General features: G+C 33.4%; 1 protein-coding gene across 1 annotated transcript in view; it reads left to right on the top strand.

Moving 5' to 3' along the window:
* The first annotated feature begins 3,876 nt into the window (after positions 1 to 3,876).
* Positions 3,877 to 26,627, top strand: part of LOC147071259 (cell growth regulator with RING finger domain protein 1-like) — a 130,645-nt gene continuing 107,894 nt past the window's right edge. Inside the window, exons 1-2 of the mRNA XM_085948052.1 lie at positions 3,877 to 4,311; positions 16,792 to 16,949. Coding sequence (XP_085804178.1) covers positions 4,202 to 4,311; positions 16,792 to 16,949 — 268 coding nt within the window. The 5' untranslated portion in view covers positions 3,877 to 4,201. The remainder of the gene's footprint in view (positions 4,312 to 16,791; positions 16,950 to 26,627) is intronic.

The following is a 26,627-nucleotide window of genomic DNA, read 5'->3' as shown; positions in this document are numbered from 1 at the left end:
CGAAATGGACCGGAACGCACCGGAGCGCCGTTCCGGTTCATAAAATCCTCAAAATTTTCGCTTTGTCTCGTGGAAAAATAATTTGACCGTCTGAGCGAAATTGGCCATATCCAAATTCTAACACACTTATTTTTATAAAATACCCACTCATAAAGTTAGATAAGTATGTAAATATTTTCGTAAAATTATCGAGCGCTCCGGTTCGTAAAATTTTCCATTTCGAGCGCTGGTTTAAATAATATACATAAAAATAAAGTAGTTTTTCCTGTTGAATCAATCATATTGTGTCCATCAGTGTCAGTGTAACATAATTATGTGACTGGTATTTTTTGATAAATATTAAATAAAAATGCACAACCTCGTAATACTTGAGCCGACATCGATGGAAAGCGCAAAATCAGGGGTGCCATATTTATGGTGGTTGGTATATAATATCTTAAACTTTATTCAACGTTTGAGATAAACAACGGTTGCATGTGAACATGCACCCCTCTACCGGGTAGAGGCTCTACCCATGTAGTATGTCTATAAACAGTAGTTTTTCTTATTTAATAGCGATAGCCCGCCTCTTGGTATGTGTGAAACACATAAAGAAAAAGTAGATGGATGTAATATTATAATATATGTAGAAATAGAGTGATTCGAATTAAAATTTTTGCAAATAAATGCAGAGCGTTGGAGCGGACCTTTTTTTGGGTTGCTGCGCTCCAGGACCTAATACTTGCTCCGGCTCCGCTCCAGGGTCTGCTCCGCTCCGGGTAAAAAGTTTTAATAAGTACTATAATATGTATAAAGATGTTAAAGAAAGTAGTTTTAAAATAATCGTCATTTTCATTATTAATTCTATTACCAAATTCGACAGCAAATCGTCCCTCATTATTTGCTTCTTCTGTCAAAAAGTTCAGGTTATTTATCACTTGGCAGTGTTGCCATATTTCCATTAATCCCAGTGTTGCAAAGTGTCAAAATATACTATTTTCATTGGATTTTAGGACGAAAATTTAATAATAAAAAAAAACATCCGGAGCAGTGGAGAACTACAAATTTTCGGTGCCCGGCTCCGCTACTGCTCCGGGTAAAATCCCATTGCTCCAGTGCTCCGTGCTCCTGCTCCGAGCTCCGCTCTGAATAAATGAGTTAGACAACGGTTGGATCTAGGCGCGCGCGTCTAACCGCGGTTCAACTCACTATTCAACCACTGCTCTGTGATCACATTACCTACATAATTTTATTGCAAGTGAATTATTTTTGAAGTTTTATATTAGGTATCTTGAGTTCGGTACCTACCTACATTTTGAGATATTGCGATGAAATTTGGTAACTACCAACAATGTACATGTAGTATATAAGCTGTGCAAATTTCATCAATATCGACACAGTAATTTTTGAGTTATCCCATTGTAAACATTAATACACCAAATTAAAAAAAAAAAAACATATTTTGCGCGTCTGTAGCACATTTAAATAATTGCCGTGCATTTATGTACATGTCATAATTACGTATCCGCAATTGATTTTATTAAAATTAATTTAACTTGAATTGAATTTTCATGTTTTATTAATATAGAATAATTTTCGAAAATTGCGGGAAATAAAAAAAACTAAAACCGGGAATTATTTGTACTGATGTGTACTGCAATAAAACGGGACTGCATAAACTACAAGAAAATAGCGGGAAAACGTGAATTCAAATTATTAAGCCGCACTAATTTGGGTTTTTGAGAAAGTTGGAATACCTACTAGGTCCCATTCAAGTATAGATCTGGCCCGGGCTATCATATACTATCATGGAAATAATTAAAACGCTGGTTAAAATACGAAATTTCGAAATTTATAAATCACAGTTAAACAGTTCAATTTTATTATTAGTATAGAGATATCGTTGTTTCAAGCCTAGTACAGACCTACATACATCCGCTGGCGAACAAAATATTACCTACATAAGTACAAAAACTGATAACACATTAAAATTTGTAAAAAATAATGTGTTGTACAGATGTTAAGTAGAATGTTAAATTAGTAGAGGCATAGACGCGCCAAACGGGGGTGTTGGGGATGCGAAACAATCAGGCGGCAGGTTTCAGGGGGCGGCAAAAAGGGAAATAAACATTTTTTTTCGATTATGTAAACTGAATCTTGCGTTGAGTTGAGATATATTATAACATACATAGTATGTACTTGCCCACTATCAAAGGGCAACAGGGCGACAAATGGGAGAGTTAAAGTGAAATATACAAACACTCTCTAAGTAGGTATATTCTTATTAAGCCGTTTAAAATCTTCGATCTGGAAATCATCACAGTCATGTGCAGAACCACCGAAAAATATTCTTTCAAAGTTTCAATGGGATGGGTCAGTATGGTAGCATAATAAATTAAGTATTTCTGCAAAAACATACAGGTATCTGTTTGTATGATAGAGAGCCGGAAAATTTACTGAACCATAAAGGTACTATAATTATTAAAGTAAAGCAATATATCCCATAAGTTTGTTTAATGGATAGTAAAAAAGTCACCTGCGGTGCATTTATCTATTGTCTTATTAGCTGTTGCTTAAAAATCAATTGTGGTCGATTTGGTTATTTTTCATCGGCACCCGAGTGGCAGCCACCTTTGGCGCGGCCCTGAACAGAGGTACGTATGCCACTTAAATAATATTATCATCGCAATGACGTGTTAAAAATGTATTCTAGGTAGATCGATGTTGTGTGCGCATATTGACAAAAATACTTTAAGCCTCGATGACATTGAGCTACTTTACAAGCTGCTTGTTGGCGAATTTAAAAGCGGGGGAGTCAGATAGTGCGATTGTGATGATGACACACAAAACTTTACACTCGCTCAGAAACCACAAGCTAGCGACTATTTTGACAGGACGTAGTTCGTTTTTTTTAACGGGAGGTCGCCACTATCGCTCTACTGCGCAGACGCATATCGGCCCACACGCCAGCGTGTAGCGTGTAAAGCGTCAATGACATTGAGCTACTTTGAGAATTTTCAATTTGCCTGTAAAGTCGCCCAGTGTCATCATCGAACAAGCTAACAAGCAGATTGTAAACAATCTACCGAGAAATGTTGAAACCCGGTCAACTTTACACGCTACACGCCGGCGTGTGCGTCTGCGCAGTAGAGCGTAGTAGCGACCTCCCGGTAAAAAAACGAACTAAGTTCTGTCAAAATAGTCGCTAGCTTGTGGTTTCTGAGCGAGTGGAAAGTTTTGTGTGTCATCATCACAATCGCACTATCTGACTCGCCCGCTTTTAAATTCGCCAACAAGCAGCTTGTAAAGTAGCTCAATGTCATTCCAATGTTTACGGGCTCTTTTAATTAATTTTTTAATTAGGTAACGTGTTAATTTGCATTTGAAAAGCAATTAGCAAAAACACAATTTTGTGCGGCCCGTAAACATTGGGACTTAAAAGTAGACCGGTTTTTAACTTTTCTCGGTGGATTATTTACAATCTGCATGTTAGCTTGTTCGATGATGACACTGGGCGAGTTTACAAACAGATTGTAAGTTCGCCAACAAGCGGCCTGTAAAGTAGCTCAATGTCATCGACCCATAAAATTTAAAAAAAAATCGAGATCTATATACCTACATGCACAACGCTTATTATACAAATCGTTATATCGCTTGACATAGAAAAATGGCGTTTAATTACGAATGAATAATTGTTAAAAATAATAAATCGTGTTAAACAAGCAATACCTACTGACTTTCCCGGCAGCTAATAATATATTATGTACATACATACCTACGTGGAAAATTCTCAAAATACGACGCCGTATTTTTTTGGCGTCGGTTGTCATTTTTTGATGTTATAATTTAGTTGAAAGTAGAGCCGCCAGATGCTGCGCGAGCAGCGTCAGCGCCACTGCTGATTATTTTGACAGTTCATTTTGGAAGACGTCTCGCATGGTCGCTGTCTTTATTATGACATAATTTTTCGTGAAAAGTATCCAGGACAGGGTCATCGTCAGAGATCTTGTAGTTTTGTTCAAAGAATACTTTCACATTCGTTCATTGCTCAGTTGCTTGCGAATGGTTGCCGCGCAGACCGCCGATGGTTACGAATACGTTATGTCGGATATTATAATCGTTCGGTTGATCTCATATTTCTTTCTTGACACAAGTGATGTGACAATGTAAATTAAATTTTATAAATTATAGTGAGTGTGTGGGTGCGTGTAGATTCGCAAAAATGAGTGCTATATCGGCATCAGCTGCCATAACTTTTACAGAATTGACTAATTTCTTTACAGTTTTAGGTGTGTTAATATGTTTTTCCGCGATGATATTGTTCGTTATGAGGTTAGTATCCATATATATTTTACGACTTTATTATTTGCTATGAAGCATTGATAAACAACGCGTTATCTATTGCGTACGAAGCGTTATCATGTTTACTTTAAATCAGCCTAATCTTCGCGCAATATTGCAATATTTTGCCCGAACACAATCTATAAATCAATGACAACTTGAAGAATTGTGCAGCAATTTCGTAATCTATCTCGTCATTGCAAATCGAAGTCATAGCAACGATATAAATTAAAAAGTGTGGGATTTAAGAAACGTTATGTATAGTATCTGAAGAAATTATTGTACTGTTTGTTCCTTCTGTCAAATAATATCTAAACATAACCTCAACACACATTGGTCAACAGAAGTTTTATATCACATTACGTATTGTTATCGAAACAGTTCCATAAATCTTTTACATATTGTGCTGGCAAAGATAGATTATATTATTACTAGAAAAATTGACCAGGTGGCAGTGCCATCTGTCAACATTCTTGGATGTGGCGATATGCTGATAATAGCACTGTAAGCATCTGTCAAACTACTATGAGAGTATCATTTGTTTTCTTTAATGACTATGATTAAAATAAATAATTCTTATATTTAAGTATGTGAAAATTTATTTTTAAAATTTATAATTTACGTTTACGTGTAGGTATGTTTTCTCACACCTTTTAATGGGTTTTCTCCCTGTCTCGTTCTCTCCAACACATTTACTTTTACGTTTTTTTTCACGCGTTACAGAGACAGGTAGATACATCATGACAAAATATAGGTACATACTTAGTGTAATATTATTACAAAATTTCTACCTAAGTACACAAAATGGCTGTAAAATTGATTATGTATAAATTGTCGATAAGTACTTAGATACCATTTTTTAATTGTTTATTTATCTACATAATAAATGTACATAGACACTTTATCAAATAACGTTATTTCAATTATAGGTACATCTTTATTTTACAGGGCCTTCTGTGTATTACATAGTAGAATTAGTAGAACCTTGATTGTCCGGACTAATAATTGAGAACGAAGATAGTCCGGATAACGACAACTGGATAATCAGGAAACAAAACAATTTTCTTTCCGGAATAAACCTATTAAGTATATACCTACCCAACTTTTCAATTATTTATTATTAAATGATATTTTTCTTATAATCATACGAAACCTTGTCACGTAAAATCCGGAAATAGTGGTTTAGAAAAGCGAGTTTCTACAACTGTACACAAAATTTTTTATTTGTTTTGTATATATTAGATTAATTATGGTAATATGGTCTTCTTCTTGGCGTGCCACTTTTTTGAACACGTTATAAAGGCTACAATACTGACTGTAACACAGATCCTGTTTCGTCGAAACATTATTTTATGTAAATAACTATTTTAAGTATATAAATAAATTTAAAAAAAAAAACGATATCTCCGTATTGTGATCTTTCAGAGTTAAGAAGTGTGAATTTGTCTAATTCGTATCTTTGATGGTTTCCACTCACGTGTTTCTATCCTTACTCGGTGTTTCCCAAACTTTCGACATCTGTGTACCCCTTCTATAATTTAACTAACACTAAGTACCCCTCGTCAAAAAAAAACAATTGCATATACTTTAATAACAATCAAAATTTATTTATTTTTTCCCTTTTTAGTACATAAACAAAATACCAACAAATAAACGAAAAATAAAATTCATTCATAATAAAATATAAATAAAAGTTAATAAATAACATTCATTATAATCAATGAGAAGAATACAATTGTTTATGTTGAGACAGATCATCATAATTTCGTTCACTGGCTGTTAATTTTAACCTGAGATGCGATCTACATCCAAAAGCCTGTTACTTTTTTTGACTTAATGTCTACAAATGCTGAAAAAGCAACTTCACATAGATATGAAGTTGGAAAAGGCAAGATTTCAGGACTTTCTCTGTTAAAACTGGATACATATTACCTACGTTGCATTTGCAACCAGAAGTACACTCCTTAAGTATATTTATTTTTAAAGAATCCGTCTAAAGCTAGTTCCAACAATTGTTCTTCTGCATGCGATAAACCTTTCAGCATGGATGTCGTATTAATGTTAGGTGCAGCCACAGCCCGGTGCAGCGCGTACCCCCACCAAACTCTTCCCGTACCCCATGGGGTACGCGTACTACACTTTGGGAAACACTGCCTTGCATGATCACAATATGTACAATATAGCCAACAATATGACATAAGTAACCTAGACAGAGATTAAGTAGTAGATATTCCTAGTCAATAAATAACCTTGTATTAATGAAGTTTTAAATATTAATTAAACACATTATTAAATATAATGAAATAGATTAGGAGTGTGTAAGTACTTAATTATGTTTTTTTTATTATTAAAAATATATATGAACGTCATTTGCAAAAAAATGTAAAACAAAAACAATGACAATTTAATTATTGTGATCTTTGGCATTGGTTTCATTTTTTTAAGTTAGGAATATCATGACGTGATACCTATTCATATTCTTAAATCAGTCTTTTGGATTGTGCATCAGTGTGTCGGGATCTGTATTTCGATTTTAATAATATTGTGTTCATTGTTGAAAATACCCATTAATTAATTAATAGGTTGAGTTTTTTTTTCGGCTCAGGTTGCTTATTCAACCATGCATCCAATGACATTCGACGAAAAATTTAAGCGGTGATTTTAATTATGCGATCATCGCAAGCGAAGACATTTGTAGGGCCTGGAAACAAAAACAGCAATTTAAAATAATATGTATATAAAATGCTCAAATGAGCACCTGCACCATCGGCGGGTTGGGTGTGCCTGACCAGAGTCATCAGTATCACCATCGACTAAGCGAGATTATTAACATGATTTGGAAATTCTACAATGCGTTATTAAATGTATTAAGATTGACCGTGATTTTCATATACATAGGTATAGGGAATCCAATGCTGAGCCAAAATTCTGATCCCGGGATTTCGGGATTACAATTTGACAATCCCTGGACTGGTCCCGGGATTGGCATTTGTTTCCATTGTTAATATAAAAAAAATATATTTACAAATAACATTGATAAAATCGGTCAAAAATGAATTTAGTATAATTTATACTAGTTAAGACATTTTTATTGTTAATATTGTATACCTACGTTCAATCTTGGAAATACATAAGTTTAATGGAGTAAATAATATTGTAATATAATTAATAATGTGAATTTAATATGAGATTGCTGTTTCTGATACTAAAGACTTAATGAATGGGTTAGCGAGATTTAAAATAGTAAAGCAAATCATGGTGTACTTATGGCCTTTCCGCTTCATAAATCTAATTAGCCAAATATGAAACTGCCATAAAACGTATAAGATCACGATGGAATTACTTTGTTAATAGTGCGAAGCATTATTTTTTTGCAATCTTTCTCATTTTTATTAATTTATGTGAAAAAACAAAATGAATCGGCAACTTACACATGGGTATAAATCAAACTTCGTTCAAACTCAGTTTATTTCTAATGTAGTTATATTTTGTCATTAAAAGTATTTTTCTGTTATATTTTCGTTTTTATTTTATTTTCCATAAAAAATTATAAAAAAATCAATCCCGAAAGTTTCGGGATTATGTTTATCAATCCCGGGATTCATAGGTATCGAAAATAGCTCGGGATCCCGGGATTGGAATCCCTACATAGGTACATACTTAGTAAGTACGAAGATACGAAAGAATTTATATTTACCTTAATTAATTTAATTAAATTCAACATTTTTTTTTGCTCAGCACTGAACGAATTCTTTGGTGCACAGCCTGTTCACAAGCTTTTTTGAATATTCTTGTGAATGAAGTCTTATTCTCAAATGACTTATTTTATTACCGATTAAGTATTATAATTTAATAAAAAATGATACTTAGTTCTTTTTCTTTATATTTATTAAAATAATCTACACCTTATAGTGAGCACCCTATCATTTGTTTTCTTTCGCGATTTTTTTATTGCACATACCTACATACTTTGAAAACATCTGATGCAGATACCCACTAGAAAAAAATCATTTTAGAAAAAAAATACGACACCCGACCTCAATTGAACCTGTACCCGCTGGGTTTGTGCCAGTGTGCTTTTCCAATTAACCTACTTAATTACGATAATTTTAACTAATAGTTCTTACACGAAATGCCTATCAAATTGCGTTACAATGTTGGCTATCGATTTTTGTATATTAAATTAAGGTAGGTATCAATTAATTCCTTAATTACTAACAGACATCACGGAACACTCCATTATTTAGTTTTATAACTTACTTAGACTTGCTAATAATATATAGAATGTTACATTCTCAAAAATTGTTTCTTATTCGTTGATTCCTTTATTTTTGTGTCAGTTTATTTTTCAATTTTATAATTTGCGTTTACGTATATGTATTTTCTCTCCTTACCACTTTTAATACTTACGTCTACTCCATATCTCGCTCTCTCCTACACATTTATATAATATGTTTTCTATTATGCGTTACAGACAGACATCTGGATAAACCAAGACACATTTATTGTAATAGGTATCTACTTATCGTAGGTACTCCATATAATAATACTTAGTAAGTCGTTTAATTGATGACGTCAAATAATTAACGCCGCATTCAACTTTGAATAAAATTCTTGCTTTTAAAATTCTCATTTCTGTAAAACTGCGGCAAACAGATAGGCTGGAACACAGAAAGGTCAAAATCAAAATTATAATAATTTGCAATATTAATTTTCTCTCGATTCATTCGCCTTGAACTGCCTTGTTTTCTGACTGGTTTACAAATTCTTGTCTAGTCTATGATAATATGTAAGTTATTAATTCCTGCTAAACATTATTAGACCAGTTTCAAATAGTTGTTTTGATAAAAATATTTACATACTGACATTGTTATAATATAATAGTCGCGGAGCCGTGGATTGAACGTACATAAGTCCACCAATGTTAAATCATATATGATCATACTTACCTGTTTTCACTATTCCTCAAATGATCCATTATTATTATCATCAATGCTTGAAGGAGAAAGAGTCAGTCCAAAACATTTTAATCAATAATACATAACAATGTCTACATAAGGCCATGCAGTCCGGTGACATAGAAAAATAATTGTGCATATTTGTATAAAATCATGAAGACGTTTGGCATGGTAAATATAAATATTTAAATTAAGAGTCATTTTTAAAATTGCATCAAAATTTTCCCAGCTCATCTATTCTATACACTCTCGGTTGCTATCGCCGGCTATCGGGAGTTGTTTATCATATTTATGCATATATGTATTATAATTGTTACAATAAGTGCTATGTTTTAACAGCGCCTCTCTTAGCTGTGTTAACGTTAAGAGCGAGAGAGAAATACTCTAGGCCGATAGCGGCCGATAGGTGCCCCTAAATTCCAAAATGGCGGAGAAAAAAATCAATTTTCTATTAATTACCGTGTGATTTGATTGATTTTCAATTCCGTCATGTATGTTATCGTGATAAATACAATTTCGATATTAAGATTTACATTTTACAATTGGAATTTCATAAAATACCAGATAATGTCCAATATATTATAAGTTTTCCTTAATTACCGCCTGATTTGATTGATTTTCAGTTTAGATGTTTAGCTTAGACCAAGACATGATATAACATGACATCAGTTAAAAAATACATTTTTTTTAAATGTTTTAATCTCATTAGATTGATTATTTTTAACAAATCTCTATAAAAAATAACTGGTACCTATTTAGGATTTTTATTAATTTTTCCGTCGTATGAACACGAATTTGGAGGTATTTATGTATTGATTTTTGAAATGTATGGACGTGTTATGGCTGCAATAATCCTAGGGTTGTATGCATGAGATTCCCAAATACTTTATAGGCGATATACTGCTCATCTGTATGCATGAGTGCAAAAATGTAATTCGTTGATTAGCGACGTCACAATGTGACGTCATAATGTGTCATAGCGTCCAAATAATGGCAAACTTATAAAATTTCATTCCCCGACCATTAATTTGAAACTTTGAAATTGTAAATGTGTCTGAAAGTGTGCGAACAGTACCATATAAATTTAATAATTATACATGAATAATTATTATGAACTTTAAATAATTTATCAGTTATTTTATCACATTTATTTTATGATTCTACTGTACGAAAGGATACAGTATTGCCAGTAAACAAGTAAACATTTCCATTTGGTGGCAATACATACATATTATGACTAACTTCACTTCAATCACTTCTATTAAGAGATGTCAAAACAGAATAAGAATAAATGACAGAAATGCAAATGGACTTAGATAATAATATGTAATGATCTCTGTATAATATTATCATTTATACCAATCACCGCATGACACTATTGATGTTACCAGTGTAATAATACTGCATTTTGTAAGCAAAATACGAGGCATTGTATCAGTTACCTACTATCTAGATCAGGGGAGGGCAAACTTTTTGGATAGAGGGCCAAATTCAAGAATTCAAAATGACCGGCGGGCCGCAAGTAAAATACCATTTTTAGATATACACTATTTATTATCACGAAAAATAAACATTTCAAAAAAAAATAATGAGAAGAATGAAACTGTTGTTTATTTTTTAAATTCAGGTGTTAATTTTGTAGTTGATATTCTTAAAACTGCTTTTAAATGGGCATCGTCGATATTTGATCGTATAGAATTTTTATTGAGGTTCATGATCGAAAATGTTTGTTCACATATATAAATTGATCCAAAAATATTTTCTTGCATAATCCTTAAGTTGGTCGAATTTGTCTGAATTAAGGGCATTGTAAAATTTGGAGATTTCTTCACGACGATGCAATTCTCTTAAATCAGTGTCACACTGCAGATCAATAATCTCAAGTTGTAGGTTTGTCGGTACACTATCATTATCTATTGAAATCGTTGTTCAACGTAGAAAATAGTGGTTACATAGTGTGAGACGAGACGCAAGGAAGACGTACTGAGATAATACATTTACGAAATAACAAATTCTTCAAATTTTTCATCTATTGTCAATATTTTTTAAAAAAATATAAAAAAAGTTATTCGTAATCAGAGGTACAATTAATGATGGCGGGCCGCAAAAAAATACCCGGCGGGCCACATGCGGCCCGCGGGCTGCAGTTTGCCCTCCCCTGATCTAGATTATAGACTATGCATCAAAATTATACGTATTTTGTAAACAGCACGACTAGTAACTGTTTTTTATAGTTCGCAAATGTTTTACAGAGTCTACAAAATGAACGAGGGCCTCAAGCAAACGTTTGTTGTAATGAATGCATTATTAAAATGACATTTGAAAGTGACAGATGAAGCAGCCATTTTGAATGACGTGTGACATCAGATTGCTTACGTCACAAACAGTGCTATACGCTATATGGTGGAACATCGGTTAAATAGCTTATAAAGAATTTGGTAATCTCATACAAACGGCCCTTAGGCATAAAGCCCACCAAAAAAGCGCTCGGTGCGCTCACTACTGAGTAGGCCCCCTCCCACCCGCGCATTACCCTTCACCTATGTAATAAGGGGCTCAAGGAGCACAACATAATTATTATTATCAGCGTCTCTCATAACAAAGCAATAAAAATATTATTAAATTTCTCGGGGCTTGTAATTAATATCGGACACGCAATAACTAAACAAAGAGTTCACTGTTCTTAAATAATGGCTTCTCGCCCATCTATCCACGACGCATCGAGGAGCGTGATTTTGCTTGCCGTGTTCAATGAATGGACTACGTTGTATTTTCGTTAATTCGTATCGCTGAGAAGCGAAAAACGGTGACTCATGGGGCAGGCGGGCACAATGCGTCGTCAAATCCAGTGTGCGCTGGCGTATTTGATTACGTTGTATTTTCGATGATTCACATAGAAAATGCGTGAGCGCCCCGCAAGCCTGCTTTAGTGGACTTTATGCCTTACACAGGTAAATATTAGATAATATTAGCGTAGGTATTCAATAAATATCACGTTTTATGCCAAAATGAGAAAAATGAGTTTTACAAGATAGACCGTTGATAATATGACTATGACAGTAAAGCTACTTTAATAAAAAATAACGCCCCTATTATGTATATAATATATTATATTGTACAATTTAATATGATGACAGTGCAAGGAATTTGTAAACACCTTTTCCGTAAATTAACTATAAACCTTGGGTTGGTTTAGCTTTAGTTGGCCGTTAAATGTCAGATTTACAATGTATTTAACAATTTTAAGGCAGACACATATTAACCGGCATTTAAAAGGTTATAACTTTAACCCGACTATATGGGCGCGACCTTGGGTCACTTCTTTATAAATTCCTTCTTTTACTATTTATTGTGAAGCCCAACACCAGGTGTCAAAAGACCTTGTTTAATCCAAAATACCAGCTGTTTGTGTGAAAAACTATGCATGTAGGCCAAAATTTACTTTTCAATATTATGGTTTTCGGGACAGTGTTTCTAAAATATTTTACGCTTTGGACAATCTTGGCGTTATTGATATACGCGATGCCGGGATATTCCCTCACATAAAATCTTAATATTAAAGTGGACACGTTAGCAGAATAGATCAAAAACGTGAAAAATATCTGCAATAATCACCTTTTTGCAATGTAGATATTATGTACTTGGTTAATTTTTCAAGCATGTACCATACAGATACTTTAGTACTAGGTGTATGGAAACATCTCAAAAAACCATGTTATAAAATAATGGCGATTAAAATTCTCTTACAAATTATTATTGCAATTTAAACACCATGATATTCGAGAGAAATCCTTTTTTTATTTAGTCAAATAGAATGTAGCAATGATCACTGAAATTTAAAACCCAATAAGGAATTATTAATAGTGACATACCCATATGGGTGAGGATAATTCGATTTTATGAGACAATCTTTTTTTTTTGACTCGTTGCTATACTGAATTATGAAAACCTTTCTACATCGAATAGCATCATAAACTAACATCCTTGAAATATGTATTTTACAATACTTATAATATGCTGTAGGTAGAGTGTAGACACTAGCAGTATATGACAACGGTGCTCTACAGACATGGACGCAGCTTTACCATAATGATCCTTATTGCAATGAAAGTACTTAGAGATTTTTCTGTTCACGAAAGAATGAAATTCGTATGAGCACACCCAGATGTCTTTGGCCTATTTGTTTACTCGGGGATTATTATTTTTCACATTCATGTGTATTGGCATATCACCTGTTGGTAGGTTTATATACGACGTATATAATGGTCAACTAGTTTCTTCTCTCAACATCGTCGTTTTATGGTAAACGATGTTGAGTAATCTATATTATGTATCTTGGATGATAAGATGACATTCCGATACTGTTACAACTTTGTGGAAAACAAATGAAGCGCCTAGTTTCAAAAGCCCCTAAAACGATTTTAGATAGTTCTGAGAAAAATGAGAAAAACGATTTTAGGTAGTTTTGAGAAAAATGAGAAAAAACCATATCTATTAAATCTGTGAACTTCATGTATTTTTTTTAATTCGTCACATTCTAAAGAGTACTTTGGCTTTCCATTTTAGGGGTATTTGAAAAGTACACCCAACCATTTTAGCGGGTTTTGAAATTTACCCTAATCTTTGATCATATATAAGTATTGATGGTTTTTGGCGTTTTTTAATGTTAAATCTTTGGCCATCATAAAGGTAATAAAAATATCCATCTAAATACATAACTAACTCAAAATTTTTCAAAAACCCGTTTTACGGGCTTTTGAAACTAGGCGCTTCAAATATGCGTTAGTTGAAATAAGTAGAACATAATTTGACACTTTAGTTTATATAATAGTTTTTCACAATGACATTAATATGGACGAATCATCTGGAAAAGAAAATGACACTCACTTTATTGTCGGGTCTGCCGAATGGCATAATCTGTTCTAACGCCATTACAATAAATGTGATATTGCTATAAATTCCTGATGCTTTTTGTTGGGTCTGCCGAATGGTTCGGTTCAAACGGGTTCGCTCAAATGAAGATTGACACTAGACACACTGCTCTAACGCCATTACAATAAAGGTCATATTGCTATAAATTCCCGATGCGTGATATCGCATAATGGAAATTGCTTGACGTCTACCTATACATGCGAATGCGCGAATTTACTTGCTAGCTACTGTATTGAGTGCGTCGTCCATTGATAATGTCATTGGTTTTTCACCATCAAAATCCGTCACGAAAACCGAAAGATTCTTTACGACGACGGAAAATCCCGAAAATTCACGACTCAAACATTTTCGAAAAGCATTCGGTCTTTATTCAAATTAGAATAGAGGAAGTGCATGTCACCGATCTTGACCAGTGATATTGAATTGACCAGGCCCTGGAATTAACCATCCAATGTGTAAAAGGCTTCCCCGGCAATCTATTTCATTTTTAGGCCTTGGCAATTTGGGGACCCAGGGTTAGAGTTTCATAGTAAATGTAGACCTGCCCGCGCGACTAATAAATGATGCAGAAAAAACTTTTGAGTATCGCTGGTGTAAAATATTCAATGTCTGTAAAGACGTAACGTACATGCAGTGACGTCCCGTGGGGGTAGGCAGATTGAGCTTCGCTTGGGGGCGGCAGATACTCGAAGGGCGGCAAATCAAGGAGAATCATTTGGTGTACTTATATAGAAATAACTCAAATTATTTTGTTTACGTGTTGTACAATAATATCACAGTAAAAATGGTGTAAAAATAATTAATCTGTGTATTGCTAAACGGTAAAAACCAAACGTGTCAGAAATATCAACCAAATAAAACCTCAGCGCTGTTGATTTGGCTAAATGTCTAACTTATATTATATTTATTTGCTTTTTATGTCTAAATTTAATTTTGTATGTTTTAGTGGTAAGTGGATACATATTTTGTTAGTATTGTATCCATACAATACATTTCTTAGATATTGGAGTCCAGAAAGGGTGATAAAACAATACTGTATGAAAAATGGGGCAGCATTTGGCGCTGCCTAGGGGCGGCATTTTGTCTAGGGACGTCACTGCGTACATGTTATGTTAATTATCGATTGTTTCGTTTTTGACTGCAAATGATTCAAAATGGTTTAATATAGTGTCACGGCTGCATATCAGCATGATCGGCGGAGTGCTCAATTATGTCAATGAATGACATTAACAAATTCATAATCTCAAGGTGAAATAATGATCGCCGAAAATGTCACCTTTTACGTTTAGGCCGTGAAATTTATTGAATTTCAATGGGCAGCCCTCAAATCTACCTAGCAGTGTCTTTATCTGCATAACATTTTATTGTAACTTGGCCCTCACATTTCATACTTTCATATTTATAACCATTTGAAAGCTTACGTGTATTAACGTCTTATAATACGATTACATAATACAGGGATGGCGAATCGACATGCGGGAGAAGTTTGAATTTTGTATGCAAAAGTTTTTATACTTAAATTTAACTAAAATCTACTAATTTAAAAAAATGACTCCGTCTTGCAATACTGTACAATGTTTTATCGGATCTCGAATAGGTTGCGCGACGATTCAATTTTTTTATGAGTTCTGGGAAATATTTTTGTGAGTAAAAAAGTTCTTAATATTATTGCAAAATTTACTTTTATAAGAATCGAACACATTACCAACTACGTTTAATTTAAAGATAACCTCGTGTAGCATATCTTTGAGTAAACATATCGATGGCTCAGCTCAGTTAAAATTTCAAGTTTTGAGGTAGGTACGTTAGCCATTATGGTCATTTCATATTTGTATAATTCCTAGTTGTGACTGTGAACAACTATTTTCATCGATGAATTATTTGAAGTCGAAGAAAACATCGCTAGTTATAAATTGAAAGTATCATACACATATTATTGTTTAAATTAAGAAAATTAGCTATTAACATATGGTATTAATAGTGGATAGTGAGAACACATGCCGGTAAGGAATCCACGGAGTGAGTTAAAATAACCCGATTTTTCACCTACGTTAGCCTACTGCGGTGTGGCTATTTCGTGTGGCGAGTTCGCTCCTGCTGAAATAGGTGTTGTTCAAAAACAATTTGTATAGTACTTTTGGAGAAATCACATATTGGGATTACAAACTGGTGCAAAATGGGATCTATCATTATGACAAAATGGCAACGACTTCAATTAAAATTTTCTGTTTTGTTTTTAAACTGCTTGCGGCGTTTTATGTCACAGATTTAGTCACGGCACATACTTTCAAGACCATTGTATTAACCATTTTTCACATATTACCAAATATGACATGACGTAGTCGGCCCAGGGGTCGATGATTGTCTAAGTTCCCTCGGAGACCTGTCCATTTAGATTCTAGGACCTAAGTCTTGTGTCATTATTACATAAAGTTTTAAAATCAGTCATCAATCTGTTCATGGAATCCCAAGCACTGTTCTGTGTAGTCAAATCGCAAAGGCTTTGATTGCAGTCAACGGCGGTTATTGTAGTGGCTCATCTCCACCGTTATTAAAACAGTTTCAAACTTTCTTTTTGCAGAAATATGATGGTGTTACGTGTGCACGGTGATGACCTAGTGTTTAGGACGCAGCTGCACAGGCCGCCCACGCCGATGAGGGCGCCGCAGATCAAGATGATGAAGGTGCACATCCCGTTTACCTTCAAACTCCTAGACTCCTCCAAGTCCACATATGCTGGTAAGAAAAAACGAATATTCCCTTAAAATATAATACTATCAATGTTGTTTTTAGGTATGTGTGCACGAAGAGTTTTATCGACAGTTATGAACGGGAAGGATAAATTATTCCATGGGAAAAACTGCAGTCCAAATAATTAGAACACTATCTACTACCATATAAATAGTACCATTAAATTTATTGAATGTCACTTGTTCTGATCGCTGATTTGATTTTAGACACTATTTTTTTTATTACTTACTAGCGATGCCCGCCATTTCGACCGCGTGAAACACGAAAATAAATAATAGAATATAGAAATAGACTGATTCGATTAGAGTTTTTCCAAATAAACGATATATACAACGGTTGAATCTGGACACCCGGCCGACTGTCTACCTACATACGCCCAGCGCTCGGAATGGACAGGAACGCACCGGAGCGCCGTTGTGGTTCGTGGAATTCCAAAATATACCGTTCCGGCTCGTGGATTCATTTAAAATTGCGTTGCGGTTCGTTAGATTGAGATAATTATAAATGAATGTATCTTTTAAAGTTTTTCTCAAAATTAAAAATTAACGAAGTTATGTTATGCCGGGCGTGCAAGGGTTAAAAATAAAAATTATGACATCCCTAAATTTCTTTCAACCTTCTTATTTTGTGTCGATATGTCCATGCCTAAATGCATTGTCTAAATAACAAGAAACAACCAGCTGCAAGCGTAAATTACTTTATTACCCAAAAAAATGTGCCTTGCTGACACTATTTGAAAACTCTTAAAAAATAAAGTATACATTGTTTAATAATTTCTAAAGGATGAAACATTTCAAATCTCAATACAATCTTGCCTTTGACTTACGCATTGTTAATTTACTTACCTACTAATTTATTATATTATTTTATTCGGAGTGACAAAAATTATTACTTCGCCATTTATATTCGGGTGAATGAATTGTGTTTTCGATGGTTAAATTAATACAAAAAAGTTTGATAATTTGACTCGTGCAATCCGCTATAATATTCCTATTAGTTGCCTTTTAAAATATTTTGTATTATTTAAGATATAAATACGTTTCTAAACAAAATTGTTTATATTATTAGTTTGGTGTTTTTTTGCTACATTCTAGTAAGTTTTGTGTTTTAATTTTAACTGTGTGTTTAACTTGATTTTTTAATAAAAAATTGTTCTAAAAGTTGGTCAAAAATGTCATCAGGCGAAACGTGTTAACCGAAACTATTGAAAAATATTTTGTCGCAGGTAACGTAACGCTGGCCACATACCTACACAATTTGATCATTTAAAAAATGATATTGAGTGGTTATTTATAAAAATAATGAAGGTATAATAAAGTAGTAGGTAATTCGTGTAAATCTGCTAAAACCACATTACATTACATTAGGAATTCACTCCAATAACCATTGAAGTGGCAACGGATGGTATTCATCTCAACAATTAACTTTTCTTAAAAAAAGCTTATGACGTGTCGTAAACCCCTCTTTTTACGATGTTTACATTTGTTTTGTAATTTACATTATTGTTGAATTGCGACTATAGTACAATAAATCTTGTGATATAACTACTACATTCATTCATTTATTTGCCATAGGTCATGATGAGTACCTGTGGATGAATACTTTCCTTATAATAGGCTTTATAATATAATATTTAAAAAAGTCTATTATGTTAAATTCGCTTTTTCTTCGTAACACTAAGTGGATAATCACCCTTACAATTATCGTTTTTAATAAGTACTTTCCTGTGGGTTACAAATTCGCCATTTTTACATACTTAATTATATTATTACATATATACCTATATACTATTGTCGCTGGTATCCAAACTGATTTAAGATAATTCTGGCCACACGCACAATTTGATAATTTTGTGGATATTTATAAAAATAATGAAGGCTTAATTACGTAGTAGGTACTTCGTGTAAATCTGCTAAAACATTAGGAATTCTTTCCGGTGGACAATACAGTGGCAACATCTGTTCTGTGATTCAATAATTATTATCATCTCAACAACTTGACTTGTGTTAAAAAAATATTTATGATAAGTCGTAAACCCCAATTTTCACAATGAATAATGAATGATTTTTTCTACAAAAATGTGTTTGGGCCATTGATGGTTTGGGCAGAAAATATTGAATAGCCTTCTGCAGAGTTTATTTATTTGGGACGTTCCTATTGTATTACAATTATTATTACATGCATTGTAGCTTGTGACTTTAAAAATAATAGAAATAATACATAGGTAGTGTGGAGAGAACTTTTACTTAATTTTTGTTTGTAAATTTGTTTAAAAAAAATATAGGAATATCCTTTAATAAAAATGTACGACTATCATAATATCTGTATTGTATGTAGGTACCTATTATCATTTCCATGGCAATAATAACGTGAGTAGGGAAGGACAAACAATATAGATTGAATCGTTTAGAATAAGTAGGTACTAACAAATTAGGTACCTATGTGTCCAGTGCGGACATCTAATTATCTTAGGTGGTGTTAGTCATAGATTATTAAATAAATACGGTGGTAGATGTATATTACAATAATTGTAACCAAAGCATCACCATTGTAACATAACATGCATACAATACAATATTAGTCCTTATAATGTTGAATATAGTAGGTACTAATTAATGACAATTTTATATTATTCTATAAGAATCGCGCTTAGCAACCTGAGTTTCACCTTCCGTCATGTTTTATCTTATATAAATGAAAATGACACACCATTGGTAATTTAATTACAAATAATGCTATGTTTACGTTGTTTGGATGACTTGAAACTTTTATTAGATGTAGGTACGGCCTTCTTATAGTGGAGAAGGTTCAAAATAAATCTTTGAGAATCCTTTAAAGCTGTGTGGATAGTGGATACTATCCATGGTTTTATCCGATTGATTTCTCAAGACGTATGCTTACATACTGTATTCTGAAAGTTAAAAAGAGAGCTAGGTATTTAGGCTACGTACTTTTTCCAACTTATATCTACCCAGTACAAATGAGAACTCTGCCATTATTGGTACTTAGTATTGATTTTATTATATATTATTTTATAACTTTCTTGATAATCTAAGTTGTTTGTTCTGCCAAGGTGCAATAATTGCTAATGATAATTGGGCAGGAAATAACTATGTTCAACCAAATCGCTTCGGATAATCGTATATTCCACCTGCGTGAGAACGAGTTTATGTGAACGCTATTTTATAAATTCTTGGTATAGGTAGGCACTTACTGTTTTTTCTAATACTATTTCTTTATTTTTTAAACACTATTTTAATACTATTTCTTGATGTTTGATATTCTGTGCTCGTATTTAAATGGAATTTGTAAAATTTTCTATAACTACGTAAATATTTTTTTAATTTGAATCTATAAGGTACTTATGTGGATATGTTGTTTGTTATGACTAATTAATTACAAACTTATCTATCCCAAATGAGACAGTAAGTTATAATCAGTGACGAGTGGTGGTAGAGGTATCATGCACTGGTTATAGTGGTAGATAAAGTAAAAATAAAGAATAATACAATTTTTGACGGTATACTTTGTTAAAACAAGATTATTTCGCCTGCGGCGCTGACAATCCTTACCAACCTGCCCAATATAGATCCATGTAAGAAGTTTAAAGTTTATTGTTGCATTTTATATCAAAAGTACGTACGTACGTAAAGAAAGGATTAGCATAAGTACTTAGTTTCGGAAAATTATACAGCGTTCCTGTTCGTGAAATTTTCCATTTCGAGCACTGAATACGCCTAACCTCACCTATCTGAGGACTTTACATACTCGCTATGAAGTGTTACAGGTGCGTAATTTTTGAGAAGTTTTATCTTTAACTACGGAACACTAGGCGGCTCTCGCGGTGCAGTGCTTAAGTCGCTGGACTTCCACTGAGTGGAGTTCTGGGTTCGGTTCCCGGTGAGGACACAATATTTATGTGAATTTCTCAAAGCCTGGGTGTTTGTGATTGCTCAAAACCACTAACAACCACTTTGTACGAAAAAGCAAGGAGATGGTTATTAATAATTCTAAAAAAGACTACGGAACCTTTTGACATATCGAGATGAAACTTTAATTAATTTGTACCAAGAAATGTGGTCTATTAGATGTAAAAGTTACATTCATATTGGTACAGTCGTTTTTTGAGTTATAACGGAACATACAGACATTCCGGTAAATTAAACATTTTGCGCTTAAGGGGGGACATGCTCGTCATAGGTCAAAATTGAGAGAAACGTTTAGTTTAAAAGAAATAGTTTGTTAATTTATGGCTACAGCCGTATGTTGTAGCTTAACCACTAGGGAATGACAAAAGAAATGACGTATTTCAAAAAAACACTACCTTATTCTTAGGTCAATAATTATTATAAAGCAATCATTATTCATAAGATGTTTATCACACTTGAATGGTCAAAGACATAGCTTATAATAAGTATCTTTAAAATCATCTTAAAATGTGTTAATCTTGCCGATTTTTTGAAAAATAAAATGCCTAATTCTTGTCAAATTTGGGATCACAGAGATTATCAATATAATTTTTTATCGTGAATATTTTACAAAAAATATCTCGTAATAAATTATACTAATGGTTTCATAAATGCGTTTAAAAATTAATAAATGTAAAAAATATTAACACCACTGCACAGTTATGTACCGAAATATGAATATATTCTAAAACATTAGAGCGAGAGGTTTAAAAGAATACTATTTTATGTAACAAAAATACTTTATGCAGTCATCAAATGTTTAAAATAACTATAAATGATAATAAGGCTTCAAAATTATATAAATAGATTATCTACAACGTTTAAGGAGTGTCCAGGATCATGGTTTGAAAATACAATAAAAACTCAATTTTGACCTTCGACGAGCATGTCCCCCCTTAAGTACCATGGAAATATTCAAAACGGTGATCATAACGAATATATTTATAACTCACAATCTCTAATTTTATTCTTATTATTGGAAGTAGTAGTAGGTGGGTATAGATTCATAGTCAAATTTCCTCATTAAATACATAATGTTATTTTTTTTTGGTTCTAGGTTCTTAGATTTATACATAGCCTGTGGCGATACGTGGTTATATCAGAATATTCAATTACCTATAATGTAACGGTTCTTGTCTTGTTACGAAATATATTAAAATAAAATTATTCAGTAGAATCTACATTGTAGATTCTTTTAGAGCGTAGGTGGATGAAAACGTTATTTATACTGTATCAATAAATTACTATTACAATCTATCGTCTTTAAATAGATAAACTGCAGTTAACCTGTGGTTAAAACGTTCACAAAACTTTTGATATCTTCCGGTCCGATCGTGGCATTTATGACATTTATTATATAAGTCTTCAGCACAACCCAAAGAAGACTCTGATTTAACCAATACCACTGTTATTCGCGTTAATGCATTATGCCACCCAAGGCCGACTATAGCGAATTGCGAATTACGATGGTGGTGCTAGTTATTGATTATTTTGGAATGCAATGACATAACCTGTTCGCAGTGTTTCGATTTCACCATTAGGTACCATTTATTTCAATATAAAACATCATTTTCACCATATCGCACTCGAAGTATGGGCTAGCAGTACGATGAAAAAATTACAGTTCAGTGCCACGGCCTGACTATAGTGGGTTTTGTATGCCACCATAACCGTACTGTGTTTTTATTCACCATCAGCGCATCTATTCTATACACAAAGCTGCTATCGGCGGCTATCGAGGGTAGTTTGTCATATTTATGTATTGAGCTATTATAATTGTTACAATAAGTTAACTGTCTAAACTGTCCATCTCGCTCTAAAATTTATCACTGCACTAAACTTAAACTTAAACAGCACTTTTTCATAGTTCAGACGGTGAACTTATTATCACAATTAACCACCTCAATACATAAATATGATAAACTACCCTCGATATCGGTTGATAGCAGCCTTGTGTATAGAATAGATGCGCAGGTGATGAATTATCGTGGTCGATTTTGTCATTTTTTGGACAGGGTTATTTGAAAATATTTCTTGCAAATATCGATACCTACCTATCTTCCGTTACTGGTACCAGTAATTATATAAGTACTTGCCTTTTCTTTCTATATGACATCCCTACTCGCTACCTTCCATTAAGCTGATGCTTTTTTTTCATAAATCGTATATTTATAGCCATTCAAGCCGCGTACCATTTATCTGTGGTAACCACAAGCTACAGACTACATTTCCCGTATTGTTTGTATGGAACATACGCATACAGTCATCATGTCCAGACATTTCGCGCTTTGCTTCTAACGGTGCACGCTGGACTAAGGCCCGTTTCAGACGGGACACCGGTGTCGCGCTCGATATAATATAACAGGTCTTTGTATTCGAATAAAGGGGCCTTTGTATTATGTTTATGAACGCCCAGAGCTAATGAGTCAACGCATAATTTCGCGTTATAAATTACAACATGAAACTAGTGCGGTAATAAAAACAAGTGTATCGGCGGCTTGAGAATGTAGCGACCGACGGAAAAGTGTACCGGACACGCGTTACAAACGCCCCTTTATTCGGATACAAATGCCTCCTATATAATATCGACCGCGACACCGGTATCCCGTCTGAAACGGGCCCAACATATTTAGTGTATGCATACCTGCCAGTGGCTGAGGCCTGTTGTACCACCCATAATAATTAGTGGCTACATTAACGCTCGTGGCCTATGTTTTGGATAAACAAAAAAAGCCCTCATTAGAGTCGATTTGATATTACGACGGTTATGTCATCTTAGTTTGTCGTGTTTAATTCATTTTCCGGTTGACAGTAAAATTAACCCAACGCAGGAAGTCTGACGCTAGTTTGATGCACGGTTTGTTTATGTTAGCTATTATATTTATAAATTTCCACAATTATTAATGTTCCCTTGTCACTAATTAAAATGCAAGCGAATTCAAGAAGCAACGCGCATCTATCGTGAGAATGGTCGTACCAGCCAGTGTTTTGTTAGCAGGCCGCGAATATGATCCGATTGAATAAACAATCCATACTGGTGTATTTTACCATCGGCTTGTCTATCATGCACGATTAACTTTGTCATAATATAATATTTTAATATATGTTACGCCGAATGTGTGAAATTGCGTATTACATAAAATCGGCAAAATTTTGCCTATTTCATGAAAAATGCAAGCCCGTTGCCTTACTCATGAATTAGGCAAAATACCTGCCGAGTGCGTGAATTCGGCAGTATTTTTTCTGCCTAGTTCATGTATTGCAGCTAAACCAAATGTGTCAAATGCTCATGCATTGGTCAAAATAGATGTTCGCGCTCCGGTGGTGTTTTTAATAATGCAAGCCCGTTGCCTTATTCATGAATTAGGCAAAATATTGTCGATTTCGTGTAATACGCAATTTCACACATTCGGTGTAACATATACACAAGATGATAATACTATTATATCAGTACTACTACTTTTATTGAAGTTTACTTGCGGTGTGCCATTCGTTTTATTCTTTCCTAGCAGTGGCGAGGGGTGGAGGTAGATTATTTAGATTCGACATAAACGGTGCACACTATACTTTGTCAGTCGTACTTATTTGTTTTCATTTAACTAAGAATACAATTTGCTGTTTAGTTATTAAAATTACAGATGGTGTTGTTAGTTTTTTCAAATTAATTAAACCCTGCTTATACCCAACCAAAATCGATACAAAATATCTCAGAGTATGTATGGTTTAATGGCATAATTTTAGATATTCTATAGATAAACGAATATTTATTTTATTGACTATTATCTACTATGGCTTGGATTGAGTAGGGATTAATTGCATTTTAAAAACTATCATACACTGTGTACATATTGTAGTCTTAGTTCGATGAAAACAAATACATTTGACCGACAAAGTTTAGTGTGTACTATGCCTGATCTTAACAGCCTACCTCCACCCTTCGCCACTGTTATCTAGGACGTTGTATTCAATTTATACGTCGATACTTATACTATATTATGTGACCAAATTAATTACTCTCATATCATGAAGAGTATAATAATGAAATTTTTAAATTCAATTTATTCTTTTTGTGTATTCCCCTAATTTCTCGATCTTTACCAATTCGTTTGATAACGTCAATATTTGTCACGTGGTTAATCCAAGGAATTTTGAGGATGCATCTAAACAGCCACATCGCGAAAGTCTCAACTCTCCGTGACGTTTCCTGGTTCTTCTAAAATTCATCGCATTTTGAAACGACCGTAAAATGTACGATGTAATAAATGTACCTATTCGTAAATTCAAAAGTAATCTCTGTTTTTATGATTATTTTCGTGATTAAAAAAATATACATAGGCGGAACACTTTATTTTTTAAGTGCAAACATAGAGTCTTTGAGTCTGATTTTTGTAAGTTTACTATTTGTACTTAATTACAATAATTATTAAATGCGTGTTTTTTATGCTGATTTATGCTTTGCAACACTTGATGTCACCGTATGCGCTGATGTGAATGGAGTACAGGCGGAGCAAATTTGTTTAAAAATAGTCCCAGAATATTGCGATAATATTGATGAATCTTTCGATACATAATTAAGTCAATTCTCGCTGTTAATTCTTTGATGTCTTGACGCAAACTTTCGATATTTTGAATAGGTTCTTACTGAATGTCACTGGTTTGTTTGGTGTCATTGTAACTGGGCTTGTTTATATTTGCTTTTCAGTAAGTACCTACTTGTTTATTTTTATATATTGTATTACCTTTATAACTTATGTAGGTACTAATAATAATACATTCCACATGGTTAGGTAAATTGATTTTTTTTTTGAGGAACTTATTCTTTTGTGATACTGATTAGTGTTCTTGTCTTGTTTATTTTATAATTAATAAGTAATTATTAATTTGTATAAATAACTGTGTAAATAGTGTAAATGTTATTTGTGTAGGTAAATGCTATGATGACATTGGTCCTACGCAATATTTTAATTAATAATGGTAGGCATCTACTTATTTATTATTAAATACGAAATGTTCACATGTGATTCTTATTTTTCTCACGGTTTCCTAAAACGGCTGAGTTTCTAGTTTCCATGACCTCCGAATGCGCGATTGTAGCTAATACAAGGCGTTCAAGAATGCGATGACAGAAACAGCAAGATGATTTTTAACCTCGCTGCGAATGGAACTCGAGCTGATAAGCTGAAATTCTAGATATATACTCTATCTAGCAGTTTATCTGAAGAGCATACATGATAAAAATGAAGGTGAAACATGTGTTGCTCTATAATGTCAATGTAAGAATATATCTGTGGAACTTTGAAATCTGAATCGACTTCTACTCGTATGGCATATAATATAATATAATATAATATAATATAATATATATACGGTTACTTATTGAAAATTTTTCAGAGACATTTTTGTTTCCCGCTACTTGATATCGGGTATCACTCAGGAATTACAGTAAAATATATAATGACAGTTTTCATTCGCCTAAAATAGTGTTTCAATATTATTTTTAATGTAGATATTAGAATATGTACTATCAGAAATCTGAAGAAAAGTTCACCTACTTATTCACATAATAAATATTATTTATTATGTGAATAAGTAGGTGAACTTTTCTTCAGATTTCTGATAGTACTGCTCAAGGGCCCCGAGTTTTAAATGTTTGACAATCCTCTTTCCTCTTGTAGTTTCATTCTTTGCGCCCAATCGG

Source organism: Rhyacophila brunnea, unplaced genomic scaffold (assembly GCF_057557595.1).
Source record: "Rhyacophila brunnea isolate RB1 unplaced genomic scaffold, BYU_Rbru_1.0 scaffold_20, whole genome shotgun sequence".
NCBI classification, from domain to species: Eukaryota; Metazoa; Arthropoda; class Insecta; order Trichoptera; family Rhyacophilidae; genus Rhyacophila; species Rhyacophila brunnea.
This window is presented reverse-complemented; position numbering and strand designations above follow the sequence as displayed.